Source organism: Nesoenas mayeri, assembly GCF_963082525.1.
Source record: "Nesoenas mayeri genome assembly, chromosome: 2".
NCBI lineage: Eukaryota > Metazoa > Chordata > Aves > Columbiformes > Columbidae > Nesoenas > Nesoenas mayeri.
In genome coordinates, this window is record NC_137543.1 from 114,847,760 (window position 1) to 114,868,284 (window position 20,525).

The 20,525-nt window shown below is 37.3% G+C and overlaps 1 protein-coding gene across 1 annotated transcript in view; it reads left to right on the forward strand.

Annotated features, from left to right (window-relative positions):
* The window catches only part of DPY19L1 (dpy-19 like C-mannosyltransferase 1), a gene marked incomplete at both ends in the record, with an annotated part of 46,672 nt that extends 37,766 nt beyond the window's left edge, over positions 1 to 8,906 (forward strand). The window contains 4 exons of the mRNA XM_080364181.1: positions 4,960 to 5,134; positions 5,898 to 5,997; positions 7,643 to 7,768; positions 8,750 to 8,906. Coding sequence (XP_080220307.1) covers positions 4,960 to 5,134; positions 5,898 to 5,997; positions 7,643 to 7,768; positions 8,750 to 8,906 — 558 coding nt within the window. The remainder of the gene's footprint in view (positions 1 to 4,959; positions 5,135 to 5,897; positions 5,998 to 7,642; positions 7,769 to 8,749) is intronic.
* Positions 8,907 to 20,525: the final 11,619 nt, after the last annotated feature.

Consider the following 20,525-nt stretch of genomic DNA (forward strand, 5'->3'; position numbering starts at 1 on the left):
AGAGTAGGGAAAGTAGCAATGGCTGGGAAAGAAAATTAGGATTTTAAAAAGAAACCTGAGCCATTAGGTTTGCTGTTCTTGAAAACTGAAGAAATACAAGAATAATATTTTGAAGTTCAGTACTCAAAATCTGGGATGCCAGAACCGAGGGTGTATGTACAACCTTTTTCTGGCTGCTTTGTGCATAATGCAGTATTGTACAGACTATAATGCCTGATATTGTTTTTTCCAGAAAATAGAGTTGCTTCCCTGGATGTTTTTTCAGGGAAGGACAGTTCTTGATAACACTGGACAGGCTACACAGTATCAGTCAGCTTAAATGTTGTGCTCGTCTTTCTTGATGCCTGTTTTATTTGTCATAGGTAAAGTGCTGAGTGTTTGCCAACATTAAATGAATCTGTACAGTGAACATATAAAATGCTAAAAATGTGTCAAAAACTCTTTAAAAAGTAACTTTATCCACCTTGTAACTGACTATTGGGACTTTAGAGAAATTTAATTTCCTCTACACTTTTGATATTCAGTCTGTTCCAAGGTGTTCTTATAATATTTCCCGGCTTTTTGTTAGTTGTTGTTGAAGTATTGCTGTCCTCTTAAGTAGTCTGGCTGTTTAAGTAACAGCAGTTACACTGTGGTTAAAGTTTTCTAAATTAACTTTCACAAGGTGCCTCTGAGTAATTTGAAATGAAGGTGCTTTTCATAAGTTGGAAAATCAAAAAAGAAAAAGAAAGTCTACTTTCTTCTAACATGCAATTTCTAAAGAACAATTATAAATTAAATCTGTCCAAAGTTAATTTGTCATTAATTATTATTTAATCTGTGTGTTCCTAGAATAAAATTGATGGGCTTTTCTACCTTACGGAATTTTTTTGGTAGAATTTTCCAGTGACTGAAATTTAGAACTACACTTATTTCTGTATTTTGCGCTACAGTAAAAGACCTCTCAGCTTTCTGAGTATTGAAAAACAAAAAAATCTGAATGGCTTTATTTTGCTGTATGGAGAGAAATAATCTCTGAAAAATAATAAAAAATACCTTGCAACTGGTAATGACAAAGATGAGCTGCTAGGAATGTTTTCTGTTAATATGTTGCCTCATTTGCTTTTTTCCATGTAATAAGTTAGCTGCCATATGGCAAATTAGTAAAAGTTTTCAGCTGGTGATTTTTTAATTTCTCTTTTAAAATCACCTGCGTAATAGCACTACAGTAATTTATCCTGCATCTTTGTGGTTTTCGTTTTAGTACTGCAACTAAGGTCATCAGGCCATTTAATGAAAGCTGGTGCTTTTGGTAATCGTTGCGTTTTGGATCTTGGAAGATACCACACATTATCGCTGTGTAAATATTGGAAAAAGGACAGTTTCAGAGTATTTAATCCATATTTCCTGTGTTTCCAACTGCATTTTGGCCCTGTAGTTGTTCTGGTGTTTCCTATGGTTGTAGAGCAAGAGTAAGCTTCTTAGGAAGCTAAAAATGCAGATGATAACCACTTCTGGGACCTGCCCCTATTGGACCAGGTGGCTGAGGTCCAGTGACTTTTTCTTCCTCCTTTGCAGCATCATGGAAGCTTGAAAGAAATAGGTCTTGAATGCTAGGGAAGGAAAGGCTTTAGATTACTGCAGTTTGGACAGTTGTTCTGTGCAGAAGATAAATGACCAGCTGCCCCATATAATGAGGCCTGTGATTATCCTGGCCCTGGCTTGGGCCTTAGGAGAAGTACCTACCTGTGTTTGAGAGTACCCCACATTAGGTGAACAATGTAAGTAAAAATAAGATCAATTCCCTTCTCTTGTTATCAGTGAAGGTTCTTTTGCCTGTTGGGTATACTCCCTAGGTTGGTGCTGATTGATACCTGTGAAAGACAAGCCGGATTTTTTTCTGGTGTGACTGATGTACACTTTCTTTAGTAGGGAGTGGCTGGTAATCTTCCAGGGAATGCATGGCTGGCTTCAGCACGAGAGAGAAGCACTGGTCCATAAGGCAGCTGAGCCACTATCAATCAGACCACTTCTAAGACTGCTCTGACTTAAGCAAGCAAAGGGATAAGAAAGATCCTTATCTTTTTTTTTGTATTTTCCTGAAAATATCAAATGGGTTTTAGGGAGGTTTTTGTGTCCCACTGGCTGCTAAGCAGAAGTAGTATTTTGACGTTGAAAACTCTGACCATATCACAGTATCACAGTATGTTTGGGATTGGAAGGGACCTCAAAAGATCATCCAGTCCAATCCCCCTACCGGAGCAGGAACACCTAGATGAGGTTACACAGGAGAGCGCCCAGGCGGGTTTTGAATGTCTCCAGAGAAGGAGACTCCACAACCCTCCTGGGCAGCCTGTTCCTGTGTTCTGTCACCCTTACTGAGAAGTTTGTTCTCAAATTTAAGTGGAACCTCTTGTGTTCCAGTTTGAACCCATTACCCCTTGTCCTACTGGTGGTTGTCCACCAAGAAGAGCCTGGCTCCATCCTCGTGACACTCACCCTTTATATATTTGTAGACATTAATAAGGTCACTCCTCAGTCTCCTCCAAGCTAAAGAGACCCAGCTCCCTCAGCCCTTCCTCATAGGGGGTGCTCCACTCCCTTAAACATGTTAGTTGCCCTGCGCTGGACTCTCTCCAGCAGTTCCCTGTCCTTCTGGAACTGAGGGGCCCAGAACTGGACACTATATTCCAGGGGTGGTCTCACCAGGGCAGAGTAGAGGGGAAGGAGAACCTCTCTGTACCTACTAACCACCCCGCTTCTAATACCCGCCAGGATGCCATTTGCCTTCTTTGGCCACAAGGGCACAGTGCTGGCTCGTGGTCATCCTGCTGTCCACCAGGACCCCCAGGTCCCTTTCCCCTACACTGCTCTCTAATAGGTCATTCCTCAACTTATACTGGAACCTGGGGTTGTTCCTACCCAGGTGCAAGACTCTACACTTGCCCTTGTTATATTTCATTAAATTTTTCCCCACCCAATATGTGCAATATCGATTCAGAAGAATTGCTGAGATGGAGGGAGATGAGAAGGGGAAGATGGGACTTGCAACCAAATTATTGGTTAACACTCAGTACATTTATCATTATGTAAGTTTCAGATGTTTGCATAAAGAATAAGTTAATAAGCAGCAATTTATTTTTACAGATGCAAGAAAAATTTAAGCAAATTTAATGTATCTAGTTATCTCATTGTCATTGAAATCAACACTGTCCTCTAACAGCCCATGAAAGTTTATCTGTGGTGGCATGTTAGTATTACTAATTTATTTTGAGGCTATCCATAGATAATGTGTTTAATCAGATGCTTTTCAAAATATATCCTTTCATTAGTGAACAGTCAGGCTGAAATAGACATTTTTAACACAAAAAATAAACAAACAGGCAAAATTATTCTGCACATGGGAAAGGAATTTTGTATGTTGTGTTCTTTCAGCCTATTGAATGAGTTTGTGTACTTTCTGTTACCTCAGTATTGCAGCTTGTGGCACCTGATGGACAATAGAATTGGTGACTGTTTACATCCACACGTTTCCTCTTTCTGTTAGGAGGAGTTACACTGTCATGAGTGGATATTTTGAAAACTAAGAAAAATAGCTGGAGAAAGACTTAATAAATTCATTTGATGGAAAAAAAAAACAAATAACAAACCTCTGAATCGATATAAAAACATAAGGAACAGTATCCCATAAAATAAATGCTTCTCTTGCCTTGCACATATTTTCGTCCATTCTAGGCTCTTTATGTAAAGAAAATAGTGGTAAATTTAGATACATCAAACTTTAATGAGTTTTTATAAAAGCATGATAGCAACTTGATTTTCTTAAATTGGAAGAGCCATGGAACTCAATAAAGAATCCAAAGTTGTAACATGTTCTTGAAGTGAGTTTTTTGCAACTGTTGGTATAAAGGAGGTTTGCTCATGTAGAGCAGTGTAAAAATGAATTAATTTCTCTTTATCCTTCCAGGCCTACACAGTGGTCAGGCGTATTTGGTACATGAAGTTTCCCTAGATAGTATTACTGTTCTTGCTAGAGTGTTTAGGAAGTCTTTGAGGATCGGAGCAGTGTACACTGTATTTTTGGAGAATTGGCTTGACAGTTTTAATAATCTAAAGTAGTTTACTATTAGTTTATAACAAAGATGACATACAATACCTAATTGGTGTAGTCAGCCTAGTGGGAGGTTTCAGAAAATTTTGTTTTATTGTTTCATGCTTTAATTAAAAGAAAAAAAAAAGGATTAAGGTACTCTGAATGAAATGTATTTATTTAGTGCAGGTTTAATATTTTTGAAATGTGAAGGCTTCTAATTAACAATAACTTGGGGAAAAAAAGGTAATTCATACTTTCCATTATTTATGATTTAGGTCAGATATGGATGAGATAAAATGTTCTTGCTCAAACTAAACTTCAACATAGCAAATCTAGTAATTCTTTAATTACCTGTTTCACATATTTATAAGTATTTGCTTAGAAGCCTCCAGCAGGCTATCTTTAGGAAAAAATGCCAGGGCCATCATTTTCACTTCAAGAAAGGGAGAGTAGGATATAAAGCAACGTTAACTTTATATCGCCAAAGTCTGATTTTCTGATGTATTTTCAGAAGTCCGCAGTACAATCTCTAATCCATATACTACAGCTAGAAACTCTTGATGTAAATAGGAGATAAAATACTGTAAAAGTGCAACTAGCACTATTGAATCATCTTTACTTACAGAATTTGACATTTGAACTACAAGTTTAAAAGCTGCATTAATGTCAATTTTCTTTTTATTGTAAAATCACAAATATAATGCCCTATATTCAGTAAACATTAATATTTCTTATGAGGTCTCACTGAAGTTTAGTGGAAAAGCAATAGCAGAGACATTACATATTGTAATATATATTAGGCTCCTTATAGAGAAATAAAAATTAATTGTTCTGCATACAATATTACAGAATTGTTGTCTAGAAATTAATCAATTCTTGCATTTCAGTTGTTTGGATGGCTCTTCTGTAAAATCCAGCCCAAAACATTAGTCTTTGCTATTTTAGCATTGATGGCAATAGAGGGATCAGCAAACCTTCAAACTCAGTGGAACATCATGGGAGAATTTAGCAATTTGCCACAGGAGGAACTTTTAGAATGGATAAAAGTCAATACCAGACAAGGTAAACTATTTAATAATGTATGATTTCCCCATTTTCTGTGAGATGTAATTATAGAACTTGATGTGAATAACTGCAGAGGTATTGCTACTGTCTGTGGCTTTGCCTTGGGACCATCTTAAAGCCATGGTTTAGTCACATGTATTTGTCCATGTAGAAGCCCTCTCAAACAAAAAAACCACCAAAAGATTGCTTTATTCCTCAGGATACCAGTCTGGAGGTTCTAGCCACCAGTGTAGTATTTCTACAACACGAGTGGTTTTGCAAAATCCAATTAAAATAGGTCCATGACCATCATTTTGCTAAAGAGAATTAAAACTATGCATGTTGTGATTGCATTCATCCGTTTACTAAAATGGGTAAAAGTGTCAGAAAACTAGCTGGAAAAGCAGCAGTTACCTTTTTAGCAGGAAAATACTTTCAAGCCAAAGTGGACTGAGATTTTATTGCTCATTTAACAATGGTGTAAGATGTGACAAATAAAAACTTGTTGTTGTAATGAATATGTTATTCTACCCATTCAAGAAAAATAAGATGAATTTAATCTCCGTTCTTAAATGTTTAGTTGTCTAATGACTTACATTGAGTTCCAGCTTTAAAACAAAAGAGGGATTTTTGTGCATCTCCTGCTGGTGACATTTAAGGCCTTTTCAAGGAGACTACCCTACCCTCTATGTTTTTCTACAGTTTAGATATTTGAAGATTGCTTCTGTGCTTTTACTGCTTGATTGTTCATTTGAGACATGCCTTTCATTCTGTATTTCAGATGCAGTTTTCGCAGGAGCAATGCCTACAATGGCAAGTGTTAAATTGTCTACACTTCGTCCTATTGTAAATCATCCTCACTACGAAGATGCAGGATTAAGGTAAATTTCAAAGCTGAGGATTTATTTTTATTTTTTACTAATTGTCTTAATGTTGGTAATATACAGTAGGAATGGCATCACTTTATATTGTAAAATTTGTTAAAATCCCAGAGAACTTGATTTGTTGTTTTAGTCAGATTGAAAACACATGCAGTATTTCTTCAGGATTTGAGTTCATCAGAAAGGATATACTGTAGGATAGATACAGCTTCAAACTTATATAGAAAAAATCAGAGTATAATTATGGAATTTGAATTAACATATAGTATTCTTTCTTCATTCTAGTTACTCCTGACAGTGTAGACAGGCTTGATTTTTTGTTTTTTTTCTCAAGATAGCCATTTTATTTATTCTTATTAGCTTTTTGTGATTGGTTGTCATTGTTTCCATGATAATATATCTAATTATTGAAATATTAAGACTAGTTGAAATTGAAATTTTGTAATGGAATTACTGAGTTCTGTACTTTGCTGTTTTCAAAATCAGGATATTTTTCTAATTGAAATTGATTTTTCTGTAAAGGTCATGAATTTAATTTTTAAAATTTTAATGTCATAGCATCATTTTGGAGTAATTTGGTAAAACTGGCTAAAAAAATCAAACACACACACACGCAAACGCAAAACCAACCAAAACAAAAAAGCAACAACAAAAACACCACTCAAAAAACACCAAATGAGAAAACAAGATAAAGAGGGATAAAGGAGAAAGGGAGGGGATTAATTTTACATGACTTGTGTCCTTACTTCTGTTTCTGGTATTAACTGCCTTTCACTTTTGGTCAGCCTTGAATTGATCAGGCAGTTGGACTAGATGATCATTGTAGGTCCCTTTAAACTGAAATTATTCTATTCTATTCTATATTCTATTCTATATTCTATTCTATATTCTATTCTATATTCTATTCTATATTCTATTCTATTCTCTATTCTATTCTATTCTATTCTATTCTATTCTATTCTATTCTATTCTATTCTATTCTATTCTATCCTATCCTATCCTATCCTATCCTATCCTATCCTATCCTATCCTATCCTATCCTATCCTATCAATATAGGACAGGACACATTTGTGGAAAATAAGCTAGAGATGATACAGTATGATAAAAGTATGATACAGTATGAGCAAGAGTTAACAATGTCATGCTTTGCGTAATAAAAGGATGATATTACTGGGGAATACAAACAGGATTGTGGTTTACAAGTGATGATTTTGCTTGATTCAGCATAGGCAGACATCAGGTCTTGCACTCTGCATTTTAAAAAGTCCAAACGAGGGCAATGAGTATGACCGTTTGTGGGGAGATTGGGCAGATGATTTCTACTGAACACCTCCATTCCAAGCAAGATTGTTTCTAGCCGTGAATATTACATGGTGAATTCATTGCTTTGACATCTTTACAGTTTCTGTTCACGTTAACCATTGATCTTGTTACAAAGTTGTCTTCTGCTGGAGAAAAATCAAAGGGCTGTATACATTGTTCTTGAAATCATATTTGTGAAGAAATTATCACATTAAAGCAAATTCATTTAAACTTTTAGTCTAGTTGTCTGGTGAAATAAAAAGCTTTCCTGTCCAATCTAAAGTTAAACCTTACATTTTCATGCTATGTTGCTAGCTAACTTTCACATTTCTCTTTTTGAAGGGCCAGAACTAAAGTAGTGTATTCCATGTACAGTCGAAAACCTGCAAAAGAAGTAAAAAGAGAATTGATAAAACTAGGAGTAAATTACTACATTCTGGAAGAGTCATTATGTGTAAACAGAAAAAAGTGAGTAACCTCTCTCTTTCTGAGAGTAATATGCTGCTCAAATAGGTATTCTTGGATTCATATCAAGTAGTAGTTTTGAAATATTGGTCTGTGCCTTAAAAGTGTCCCAGATACATTTTTGTCCAGTGTCTCCAGAGATTGATAAGTATAATTAACTTTACCCACATTAGCAACCTTGTGGTCTTTGTGTACTTGAGAAGCTGTGATGTATGTATTTTTAAACTTCACTGTAAAATACAGAGGAGATTCACAAAGGAAACAAGTCATTATTCTGTGATGGCAAGAGCAGATGTGTGTGTAATGACAGCCTGGTATGAATAAAAGGTGCAGAGTAAAAGATAGTTTGAACACCAAAATATTATGCTATGCTTTTTTTTTTTCTCTTGTTGGCCATTAGAACACAGTTAGTTTGGATTTTTTGTTTTATTTTCTTTGCACTTAGAATGAAATTAAACTAATCCGTTCTATTTCTTTTCTATTATCTTTGAAAAATTAGGAAATTCTCAGTAATTCTAACTTTGAAATATAACTGTACAGGGAATTGATGTTGGTTATGTGCCTTAATAAAAAGCAAGGAGTTATTATTACTTTTTAAGGGTGTTTTATTTCCTGAGTTTTCTTTAGAAATGTTAGGAGCGTGAACATCACTCTTCATTTTATGTGGAATTTTAAGGGTCTCAGTAATGTGTGTTGTATAATCTGAGTAGTTTTATTTGCTTCCTCCTCCAAATTTATTCTTAATAATTATGTAACCACAAAAGCAGACAAATTTTGCACATTCTCAATAATATTTTTTCAATTACTGCTATATTTATTGATTTTTATAATCTAATAAGAATTGCTATGGTAAAGACAAACTTTTTTTTTTATGTAGATGGCACAATCAAATATTCATAGGGGCGCTATAAAACAGAGTTCAGCATGCTGTATGGTTTTTATAGCATTTCTTCATTTCTTTTTTTGTATTCATGTGTTTTTTAGGCCTGGTTGCAGTATGCCTGAAATTTGGGATGTTGAAGATCCTGCTAATAGTGGCAAAATTCCTTTATGTACCCTGATGAGCAAGGTTTCCAGGCCGTATTTCTTCACAGTGTTCGAAAATAGCAATTACAGAATCTTGAAGATTCCAAAGGAATAACATTTGAATGGAAAGTCTTTCAACTTTTTAAACTAGTAACTATGAGAATTCTAAATCAGAAATACCTTTTCTACTAGACTTAAAATGGAAAAATATGTATTTTATTTTTTACCATTTTAAGTGAGTTCTGATTATAGAAATATCTTAAACCTAAAAGTTTGGATTTCTATTTCAGGGTCAGTCCCTTGAGATTTGCTATGCAAATGATTATATGTTTGCACATTGTATTTAACACTGATCCAAAAAGAAGTTAAAAGTAGCTATGGAAAGTAACTGCATTTTCAAACCCAATGATCTTGTGAAATGGGACTGTCAGAATGTCTTAGCAAAGCAAGTTTCTTTAAAGCTTCGGTGCTAGCAGCTAGGAACAAAGGAATGGTGCTATAGCATCTGGCATCACATTTCTCATGTCACTTTCATTACCCTTCTCCCTTCTGGACAAGGTGATACTAGAAATTCTCTTAAAAGTCATGTAGTTTCACTCGTCATGTCTGAGAGAAATACATTTTTTTCTTTGGGAGAATAAAGAACGTTTGTCATTTGGGATCACTTAACACATGCTTTTAAGCTTGCTTTTGAAGTGGAAAAGTTTGTAGGCAGACTTGAAACTTCATTATTAGATGCATGTTCTTGGAATCTTATTAATATTGGGAAAAAAAAAAAAAGACTAATAAGGGTAATATTTGCAGTGAGCAATATTTTAGCTTCTCAGTGTCCAAGGATTTTTAGCATTCTTACGCATTCAGAATAAGCTGGCATAATATGTGTGAAATTTTTTAAGGGAAAATGCTTTATTCAGGAAAAATCTGTCATAGCCTTAGAAAGATACTAAAAGAAATCCTTCACTGCCTTAACTAGACCTTCAGCGCCTAACTTGATAAGAAATTACTTTCAAAATTTATGCCCTATTTTCTTTCCCCATGTGTTAGTTCCTGCCTGGATTTTATCAGCAGCATTAAAGAAAAGTGAAATTTTAACCCAATTGTGATATGGATATAGTCAGTTGTGTTGGTATGAGTGCTCCAACAATATTAGACTGGTTCTGCAGTTTTCTGTCATCTTGGTGTCACACCAATATTACAGGTAATAAAGAATTTAGAGAATTCACTTTCCCAGATACCCAGTGCAAGGACACCCTTTAGTTGTTTACTGACTCGATAGACTTTTTGTATGATTATCACCATTTGGAAGTATCACAGTAATTGTGATTCTGCAGTATAAGACTTCTAAAGTCTAATGTTTCTCTGTATATAATTCATGTTTTTGGTTTTGTTTTGGTTTGGTTTTTTTTGACTTGCTCTTTTTTTGTTCAGACATCAGTCTATTGATATGACTGGTCTTTTTAGTCCTAGGAGCATCTAGCAGTGTTAGATGCTATAGGAAACACGCCAATAACAGTGTCAATTAAATGAGAACCTATGATAAAGTAGTGGTGTAACAACTGTTTGGTGTTCTAAGACAGCTTATTTTTTTAAAATCTGTTTTATTGAGAGGGTGAGGGAGAATGGCTGAAAATGCATTAGCTTTTTAACTTTTACAGAATAGATTTTGGAAAAATTTCTATAAGGAAACTCACAAAAAAAGGGCTTTTGGGAAGTCACTTTTTAAAATGTTAATTGAATTCAAGGAAGTGGGAAAAAAATCTTTATATAAACATTGTGACTAGTGTTACAGCACAAAAAGGTACTGTATTTTTATGAAGTTTATGCCAATTGTTGACATGTACTTATGTGGTTAAATAAAAAATAAAGAGATGGAAATTGTTCTCATGTTTCTGATGGGTGTTACATTTCTGCTCTTATGTCTGTTATATAAACAGAAGTGCAATACTGTTTCCACAGGAAATATGATTGAAGCTGAACTCTCAACTCAACAATGCACAGAAACGCCTCAGATAATTAAACCAAACTCATACATATCTTTTTGGCCTCCTTTTATTTGGAGTATCAGTGCAGGAATATGTGAAAAAGACAGTGAGAAAATGTCAAATACCCATTGACAAGCAATGTGAACTTGGAAGGCAGTTCAAAATGATTCTTTTTTTGTTCTGAGTTTCTAAACGTGGGTAATGAAGAGTGAAACCCAAATGATGGTAGAATGAAGAAACATTTAGAAGTTAAGGTTCAAAGACGCACTTGAGTACAAATGTTCCCAATTTGATGATGAGGCTGTTGTAACTAAGTACGTGGCCAAACACTGTAAATTTTCAGCTTATGTTGAAAAATAAGGTGCTGTCTCTCTCTTTGAACTGGCCTTAAACCCAAATAATTGTCATCTAATGTTAAGATGATAAAATCAAGTAATGGGAAAATCTGAAGTAAAAAAAAAATGCAATATATGATTGTGGGGAAGAAACACGGCAATTCTTAAATTGTATCATGTTATGAATTTCTTGTAATCTCAGTAATTTCTTGTCGTCTCAGTAATTTTCTCTATATTCCAAAGGAAAGAATTTGAGTTTTAATAATACAACATTTTACACATAGAGCACCATGTTAGCATGATGCTTATCACTGAGTCTTGAACCAGAAGACAGAAGATTGAGATTTCTTAGCTCTCACTGAAGGTGTTTTACCTTTTGCAAGATCTTAAATCTGTAAATCAAGTAAGTTCATTTTTTAATATGCACTTGACATAGTTTAGGCACAGAATTGGAATACTTCCATACTTGAAAACAGTTTATATTACATTCTAGTAATATTGGATCATATAGATTTGTCTGTTGGAATGTGAAATATTGCTTGCTTGGAGTGCAATAAATTTCTTCAGTACCATGGACACAATTATTATGCAATTCAGTATTAACCTTTTGATAACTGTGCAAATTGTATTATTTATAGTATGGAGACCAAATGAGGCACCTCTGTGAAACAAAGATGCTAAGTCCTATTCAGTCCTGCCTTGCGCTTCGTCGTTCTCATCTACCATTTAGTAAATACAATTCAGCTTAAATATGAAACTAAATCTGTCAGTATGTCCTGGATGTTTATGATTAAGACATGGAGTTCCACCACACAGGACTTGCCCCAAGTGAGGTAAAGAAAACTCCTTCAGCAAAAGTAAATATGTGAGGAAGAGTGTAAACACAGGGTTGTCAGAAATTAGCATTGTTGAACACAATTATAAAATGCTAATTATGGGTTGGGACCTGTGTTTTCAGACTGTGTTCTGTTGTTTCTATAAATGCTGTTATTTCGCTTAAGTTACATAATGTGAAGGACTGCAGTAGACCAATGTGATATTTTTAAATCCAAAAGAATAAGGTGCTGCTGAGTCGTTTCAATGGCTGGACAGAGGAATCCAAATCCTAACTGATAGTTGTGCTTTTTTGTATAAAAGCTTTATTGGTGTACTGTGTGGAAAGAGTAGGATGGCAGATGGGGTGTGACAGACTTTACTGTTTGAATATTAATAGTGTTCAGATGTTAAAGAATAACTATACTAAATGTCATGTGGAACTCCTAAATCTGAGAACTGGTCAGTGGTGCAGGAATTGCACCTTTCAGTGCTACGATGAACAAATTCTCAGCTATAGCCGTACAACATAAGCACTTTTATTTCAGTACAAAGTCAAACATCATAAAATATACATATTAGGGCTTTAAGTTGACCTGTTGGGTTGTTGTAGAAGGATTTATGGGATTAGGCAGAATCTCCTTCCTTCTTGGGAAGTTGGCTTGTTTCTGATCTTGTGATGTAATTCTCCATATTGATGAAATTCATATAATGTATGAAATTGTCAGTTGTTCAAGTGAGTTCATCATGTACTAGTCTGACAACTTTATTACTTCCTGTTACAGTGTGTATGGAACATCTATTGCCAATAGATCATGAGTTAATAGATATCTACAGGATAAATGAATAATACTGCTTCTGTATCTCTCCGGGGACTCAAGCAGGGCAACCTGCATTTCAGCAGTGATCAGTGATTTTGTAAGATAGATACCATGCGATGCTAGCTGAGCCTTTGCAAGAATGTTGGGTCAGCTTCCCTGGATGGTGGATCAGGCATTACAGCCTTAAAGAACTCCCTGGCTGTGTCAGAAGTGCACAGGAATTAATTTCTTGTAAAATTTCTCATTTTCCTGTTGGGTGTGAAGATATTGATCACTGTGTAAAATGAGTGCAAATGGTGGATCCCTGTGGCCAGTCTTCTACCCCATCAAGATTATCAATGTATAAACTGATTCTCGAGTGCAAGCAGCACGTGTTGTGCCTATTTGGTGGGAAGGATGGGATCTAGCTTTTAGCTTAAAGAGTCTGGAAATGCTTATTGGATCTCATTTAAAGATAATACTGAGCCTGAAAGAGGACAACTTCTAAAGGGAAAACTTAACGTCCTTTTGATCTTCTTCTGGAAGGAAACAAATCACTCAAGTTCATTCTTCAGGCTTGACCAAGCTTATTTTCGAAGCCAGTGCCCAAAGTTATTACTTTCATCACTAATTATCACTGTGTTTAGACACCTGAACAGTATCATCTTTATGTTACTGAGCAACTGGTTGCTCAGCTTCTCTGACTACAAGCCCCTAGGGTGTCTTAGGATGCAGCTAGCAAACACTATTCGCAGGCAATTAATGTTTTGTTCTGCCTGAGTTCTGGGAAAAAAGTTCTAGCCTCTTCTGAAGTATTGGCTTTTATAGCTTAACTAATTCTAAAAATTCAGCCTTTTTTTTTTTTTTTTTTTGTCTAAAGAAAGGTAGCAAAGGCTGAAATTACCCAGGAACAAGATGCCTCCTGTTTTACCCTGAATTAGCTTTATGATCATACTTGACTAACTGCTTTGCTTTCTTTTTTTTGATTATGAAAATAATAACAATCAAGTTTAGAAGCTGAGTAGAGTAGGAATTCACATCTTCATGAAGTATGCAAAGGCCATTCAACTCAAAACGTAAGTTGTATAAAAGTATTAGGAGTAGATGTTTTCCTTAACCTTTGTACCCTTTGGACTAGATCCCTGCTGGATTTAGCTGCAGCTATCAGGCTACTGGCTGCTGCATACAAGATCTTTGCCTTGATACTTTTTGGCCATTTTTGTGTTATTACGTAATTATAAAGGATGAACTATTTTGAGAAGGGAGAAATGGCAACAAGATGATCAAAAGTAAGTTTAAATTCGCAACTTCTTTATCCAGCATTTTAGTCTTAACAGTTAACTACCCTCGACACTTAAAATCAATCAAATGGTGCTGTCAGAATCTGTAACTAATTTTTCAACTAACAAGGTCTTTGCTATTTACTTAAAATGTTGCAGATTTCTTTCATCCATTCGAGTTTTGTCTGAAATAAAAAGGGACTGTAAAGACATGTTTGAATTAGGAGCCTGTGACATGTATTGCCTTCCTTTGAACCCTCAATGTGCAACCCAATTGATAACTGAATTTAGAAAGAAAACTGTCAGCACTGATCGTTTTGTAGGAAGCAACAAAGGAAGTAACATGAGGAAGTAACAAAGTAATAAAGTTCCAATTGAAATAAATTGAAAAATGTAGATATTAGTAATGTCTAGATGCAGCAGGATTGCAGAAAGGAAACATTGGGTCAATAGAATCATACTGTATTTGGAAGGTGTTTTTTCTGTGTTTTTGTTTTGTTTTGTTTGTTTTTTCCTGTGTTCTATTTCATCTTATGCCGTTTCACTTCAATACTGGGAAATGGGATAAAACTGAACAGGATAGAATTGAGCAAAATTGAATAGCTGAAACCGAGAAGTTGTGTCTTCCAAACGTGACTTTTTTCTAAATGCTGTCAAAATTCTTGGTTATGCCAATGAACTAGGCGATGGAAGCTGTCCATGTTAGCTGGTGTTCCTGTACAAGGGTAGTCTTATAATCATTCTCTGTTGCTCTGCAATTCATTTATTAATGAGTTTAAAAGAACCTAGACTTATTACAAGGTTAAACCTGGAGTACTTTATAATCATCAGGACCTTGCAGGGTAATAGGACAGTTGGAGAAAAAAAAAAACCCACTTCATTTGTGTTTGTTTATAGGGTCTGCAAATAACTTTCTTTGCTACAAATTCTATTTATAGCAGACCAAATCTAATTTCCATGGCACACGTGCTCACTGCATTAGGCTACCAAGCGCATGCGGTACTGTGCTGTAATGGTAGGAACCAAAGTGGAGATATCGCTGCTGTCAACACATCATGTCTTCTGTGTGGTCTTGAATGAGTGACCTGGTAGCTTCCTCCAGACTATCTGCCTAACAGTAGTTACAGTAGATCTTGGAAGTGTTTCAATAAAGGAATTTTTAGTTTTAAAAAGATTATCTGACTCTCAATGAGCGCTTTTTCAAGCTGCTCTTCTGCTTTGAATGTAGGACTAGAGCTTGCTCATTGTTTTTTGCTGCCATAATCCTTCTTCTCTGAGGCTTTTTTTTTCCTAAGACTGTTGTTAAAGCACATTGAGACAAGTCACAAAAGAAGGAGCAGGAGGTTGTTATTCTGCTGTGCTAAGTAGTTCAATTGGAAAATTTTCATGAAAGCTGTGCTTAATGAACATGTAATCCATGCAATCACCCCTACTGGTCTCAGAGTTTTTGAAACAGAATATAACAGGTCTGGGGTGTTTAAAACTACAAAATTTGAGTTGTTTGTGGTTGGGGATGTTATTCATGGCATTGTTGTTTGCCAGCTTAACTGTTTCATTTATCTTTGTACTGGTATGCTTTCTGAATTGTTTCAGATCATTTAGACCCTCCTAGGCAACACATGGGTGTTATCTTTGCTGTCAGTGTGGTGAGGCACAGGACCTCAGTGTTCCCTATTACTTCACACTGTTTCCCCTCTTTTTTTGTTACCACTGTGCTTCATCCAACTCCTTTGTGTTCTAGCTAATGCTCCACTCTCTGCAACTGAAGAGATTTAAACACCACCTGTGCAGAGCAAGCAACTACAAGGAAAGTTATCTGCTCTGTGCTCCTCTCTTTATATTTCACAAATAAATAACCACAGTGATGTAGTTTTTTGATGCTGCTGCCACTGTGTAAATGCCTACATTCCCTTCTAGAACTTGCTCCTGCAAATCTGTGACAAGCCAATGCAGAAAATATACATGCAAGTTTTACTGAAAGCTTCACAAATCAAAGTAACTTCCTCTGATAAAATCACCAAACAGCCAAAAAGCGTTTTCTGACAATGTTACAGAATCATAGTGATCTGTTTTTGATGGGCCAGATTACATTCTGTAAGAACCAAGGATGAGGGAAGCACAAATTCTGGAAATACAACTGTGGGTGAGCAGTATAGACACCATTGGTTTCTGGTCTCTTGATACCTTTTCATATTTTCTTCCTTATGGCACAGCGAGACTACAGACTGCCCCTCGCTATTGGCATCTGAGCTGACAGAGAATAAGTGAGCAGCCAGACTGTTTTAAGGGAGAAGGCAAATCAGCCCAACTCTCTTGCTGGCACACACTTGGTGCATTTGCTGTATCTGTTATTTCTGTGCAGTCAGCGGAAGATATCCATTGCAGCAAATCCTTCTGAACATGGCTTGTATCCTTGGAAGGAGACTTTGTACATGGACCTCATTGATTCCTGTGTGACTACCTGATTCACAACTATGATAAAAAGGTGAGTGTCAGTGGGCAACCAGTAAGGTCCATACAAAAGACACCCTCAAAGGCTGGGAAGGTCACATACTGTGCCATGGGCTGTCCCCATGGAGCATGCTGACCTGCATAGCTGACATGCCAATGTTCAATCAGATTTTATCTGTAGCACGTGTCACCGTGAGGTCAGATGTCATTCAAGCGCCACTCCAGTGACTTTGGGGGGTTGCCTTTGGTTTTAGTCTACTTTTCCAGCACCCAGGAGCCCATTTTCATCAGGCTTTGTTTTGTTAGCAGTTGGATTCAGTCTCTTCACTGGTTGAAACTTTGTTGGCTAATGCAAAATACAGGTATGAGAATTTTAAATGCAATGTTCTAAGGTTTTTCTCAGCTCAGTGATTTTTAAATGATGGAAGAATTTAGTCTGGCTAAAGCTGTAATTCCATGTGTCAGACCAGTGTAAACTAGAGTGTTACTGAAGCAGTCATTCTCCCTCAGCCTGCTAGCATGAACTTTCATGCAGACAGTGCAGTAAACCAGATCAGGAATTGGTCCAGATGAAACTCATCTGGAAAATTATTTTCTGTCATCTGAGTACGTAATCTCATTCATCACACAGCTACAGGAAACCTTAGAACAACCAAGGAGAAATGGCATAATGGAGGAAGACACAGACAGTCAACATCAGCTTTTTTCAGTGGCTGAATCACCTTACACTGGTTTAAAGTGTCTATGATCCAGGATGTCCCCTCTCTGTCAGTCCTTACCAAAAAACTTTCGAGCTTCTGCCTAAGTTCGATGGAATTTGCTGGAGAGGTAGAGCTCAAAGAAACTAGTAGACAGGAGGAAGAAGGCAAGAGAGATCAGCATTACCTCCCCTGCTGCAAAACCAGCAGAACCCCAGCTGCCTGAATAGCTCTTCCCCAACCACAACACTATTGTCTCTTGCCTGTGCAAATGTAGTAAGGATATAGGGTAAATGTTTTTTTTGTGGTAAAGGTAAGGGGAGGGGAATTTTAGGAGGACAGACTTCATTGTTCATAAGGCTACCAGTTTTCCCTTGTGCAAGTACTCATATTTCAGAGCTTTTCCCCACAGGTCTGCACATAGGAGGAAGAGAGAGACCTTTAATTGTTTGGGCCATGCCAAACACAAGAGAACCAAAGTTCTCTTCTTGAGTTTGCTCATCTTCAGCTTGAACAGCCAGAGATTTGGAGAGAGTTCAGGATAAGATTGGTAGGAAGTATGATAAAGTCTTTTGATTCCATTACCTGGTTCTGTTCGGCTGCTGTAGCAAGCACAGCTGTAGGTAGATACCACCTTTGTGACAGAGAAGGACAGGTACTGGATCCAGACTGTCCTTCCTGGCACTGGTCCGCAATGTCTATCGTGGGTAAGAGGTGTTTAACTGAGTCCCAGAGTTCCATAGTCTTTTAGCTGTTATTCTACCAGGCATTGAAGTGCTGAAAAACTAACGACCAATGCGCTGAACGTGACCCAGTACCCAGTAGCAGCCCAAATTGAGTGGGCCAGACCCAGTACCCTCCTGTTTCACTGCAAGGACGCATAAGGGCTTGAAGGAGTCTTGTACATCCAGGACATTCGGCGCCTCAAAATCCTGAATTACAGTGGTCTGGCTGAAAGAGCATGAAGATGTTGAGATCAGTTTGCTCTCTGGTAGCACAGCACAATACTTGCTAATCATAGAATTGTTTTGATTGGAAAAGACCTTTAAGATCACTGAGTCCAACCATTAACCTAACACTGCCAAGTTCACCACTAAACCATGTTCTTAAGAACCGCATCTACACATCTTTCAAACGCCTTCAGGGATGGTGACTCCACCACTTCCCTGAACAACTTGTTCCAATGCCTGACAATTCATTTTCATGAAGAAGTTGGTCCCAATATCCAATCTAAACCTCCCTTGGCACAACTTGGAGCCATTTCCTCTCATTCTAATCAATCGGCAATGAAGCGTAGCCTATTGAGAAATTTGGAAATACAGAACTGACTGAACACACATCATCAGTTTTAATCAAAGGGTAGTCAGTCACAATGTCTGGACTTTGCTTTCAGTTCAATGTTTGATATGCTGTTATCTCTAAAAACTGTGCATGCTGGAGCTCTAGAAAAGTATGCTCAACTTTTCTTGCCTTTTCATATTCTCTAAGTGTTTTCCTCAGGTAACTTCAGAAACTTAGCTCATTTCAGTGTAAAAGGTCATATGTCAAAACAATGTCCTTCGTATGCTGCATAACTAAATGAGATGCTAATATATAACCCAGAAAAGAATTCTCACTTTAAATGGAAATGCAAAAATAATGGAATTTTACCATTCTGGAAATAGCCTACTATGTTTTTCTTTGGATTTAAGCTCATTTTACACCCCCCGCTTTTCTCCAGCACTCGTTTACAGCTAGGGAACATTCAGGGCCAAGCGTGAAACCTGCAGCACCGTGATGGTCCTTGACGTGATGTTGCTGCCTGTGTACAAATGAGGATGGGATGGTTAAAGGCTTGAGAGTGTATCGACTCTGCAGTCAGGGATTTAAAGATCTCAGCCAGCATAAAAGCAGAGGCATAAAGCTTTTATCTCAGTGCCTCAGATGTCAAAAGCAAAGTAGCTGCAGCAGCACTGGTCCTGAATGTTCAGGCAGATACGCCTCCAAATTGGGGTGGTCTTGGGAACCTGCTCAAACAGATGAAAAGCCACCTTGCGTGCATCTGCACAGCCATGCTTGCATCCATAATATTGCACTGCACATCTGCATTCGTGTAGTACTGCACTGTCAGTGTGCTGCAGAGCAGACAGACACCCAGGAATGGCTCAGCTCTGCCATGACCTCCTGCAGCATCGAAAACGGCTGGGAATGTCCCAGGTCCACAGGGCGCTTGTTTGAATTGTGATAGGGCTGCGGAGTGCAGCACTGACTCTTACCTCTGGACAAGTTCACTTCAAAGAAGGTGAAGAAATGGTCTCGGAGTCCCGCAGCAAGTTCAATGCAGTGTGAAGTCTTCAAGCGATACAATTAAAAAGGAATTCAAAGTGTAGTCAAAGGCTATGCACTTTGCTTTCAGTACTACAGTAAAATAGAATTTAAAAGAGGCATATAAATAAAAAATCTGTGTGTCTTGAATTTAACAGCATTTTGAAAAGGACAAAGGATTCCTCTGAATAATATTTTAAGTTTAGTATTGAAAATTGCTTGAATGAATAAAAATGACATTTTAAAAGGTCAGAAATTGCTTCAGAAATGTATCTAGTATTCAAAGTTGAGTAAAGGAACCCACTTTTTACAGCCGTGCTTCTGCCAGTGTTGCCTGGGACTCACTTTCAGCTGAGGTGAGGGCAGTGGGACCAACCCTCTTGCTCTGTGGGTTAAGGTGCATCAGCTTGGATAGTGGCCTTTTCTGTACCCTTTTAATTAACACAAGTGACTGTGTGAACTACTTGGTGAGCTTGACAAGCCTCTGGGAAAATCCGCTGCTGCCCCAAGGTAAGGTGAGGGGGAAAATCTGAGCATCCCATGTAAACTGCAGTCTATGTGGCAAATCAAAAAAATTTGCTGTGGCTGGCAGATGTGGTCAATAGCATTTTCTGTAGATGTCTGCTTCTCATCCTTTTCCTTCAGCCCTACACGGAGCTTCTCAGTGAGGTGCCTGGCGTCTCCCTGCCCCTGCCTTTATGCTCATGGTCCTGGATTAGTGTTCCCCTTGCTTTCCGGAGGCTGTTTTGCTGTGGATGCAGGACGTGCTGTGGCTGCGGGGCTGGCAGGGTGCAGAACAAGCAAAGGATCTCTGGCACAGGCAGCTTGATCTCCTGTACTTGGAACTGATGGGCTGAACTGGCATCTCAGTGTTCAGCCTGACTCCATTCAAATACACCCTTAAACACGTTGTTGTTACAGACAGCTCAGTTAATCACATACCACCATGTTAAGGTAGCTTCCCTACATGTCTCTTAAACCTTACCCTCTTGAAGCAAATGTCTTAGGGAGTCCATAAGGATGAGGTCTGCCAGATGGTAGCATGACCTTTAGTAGAAAAGGTAATTGGTG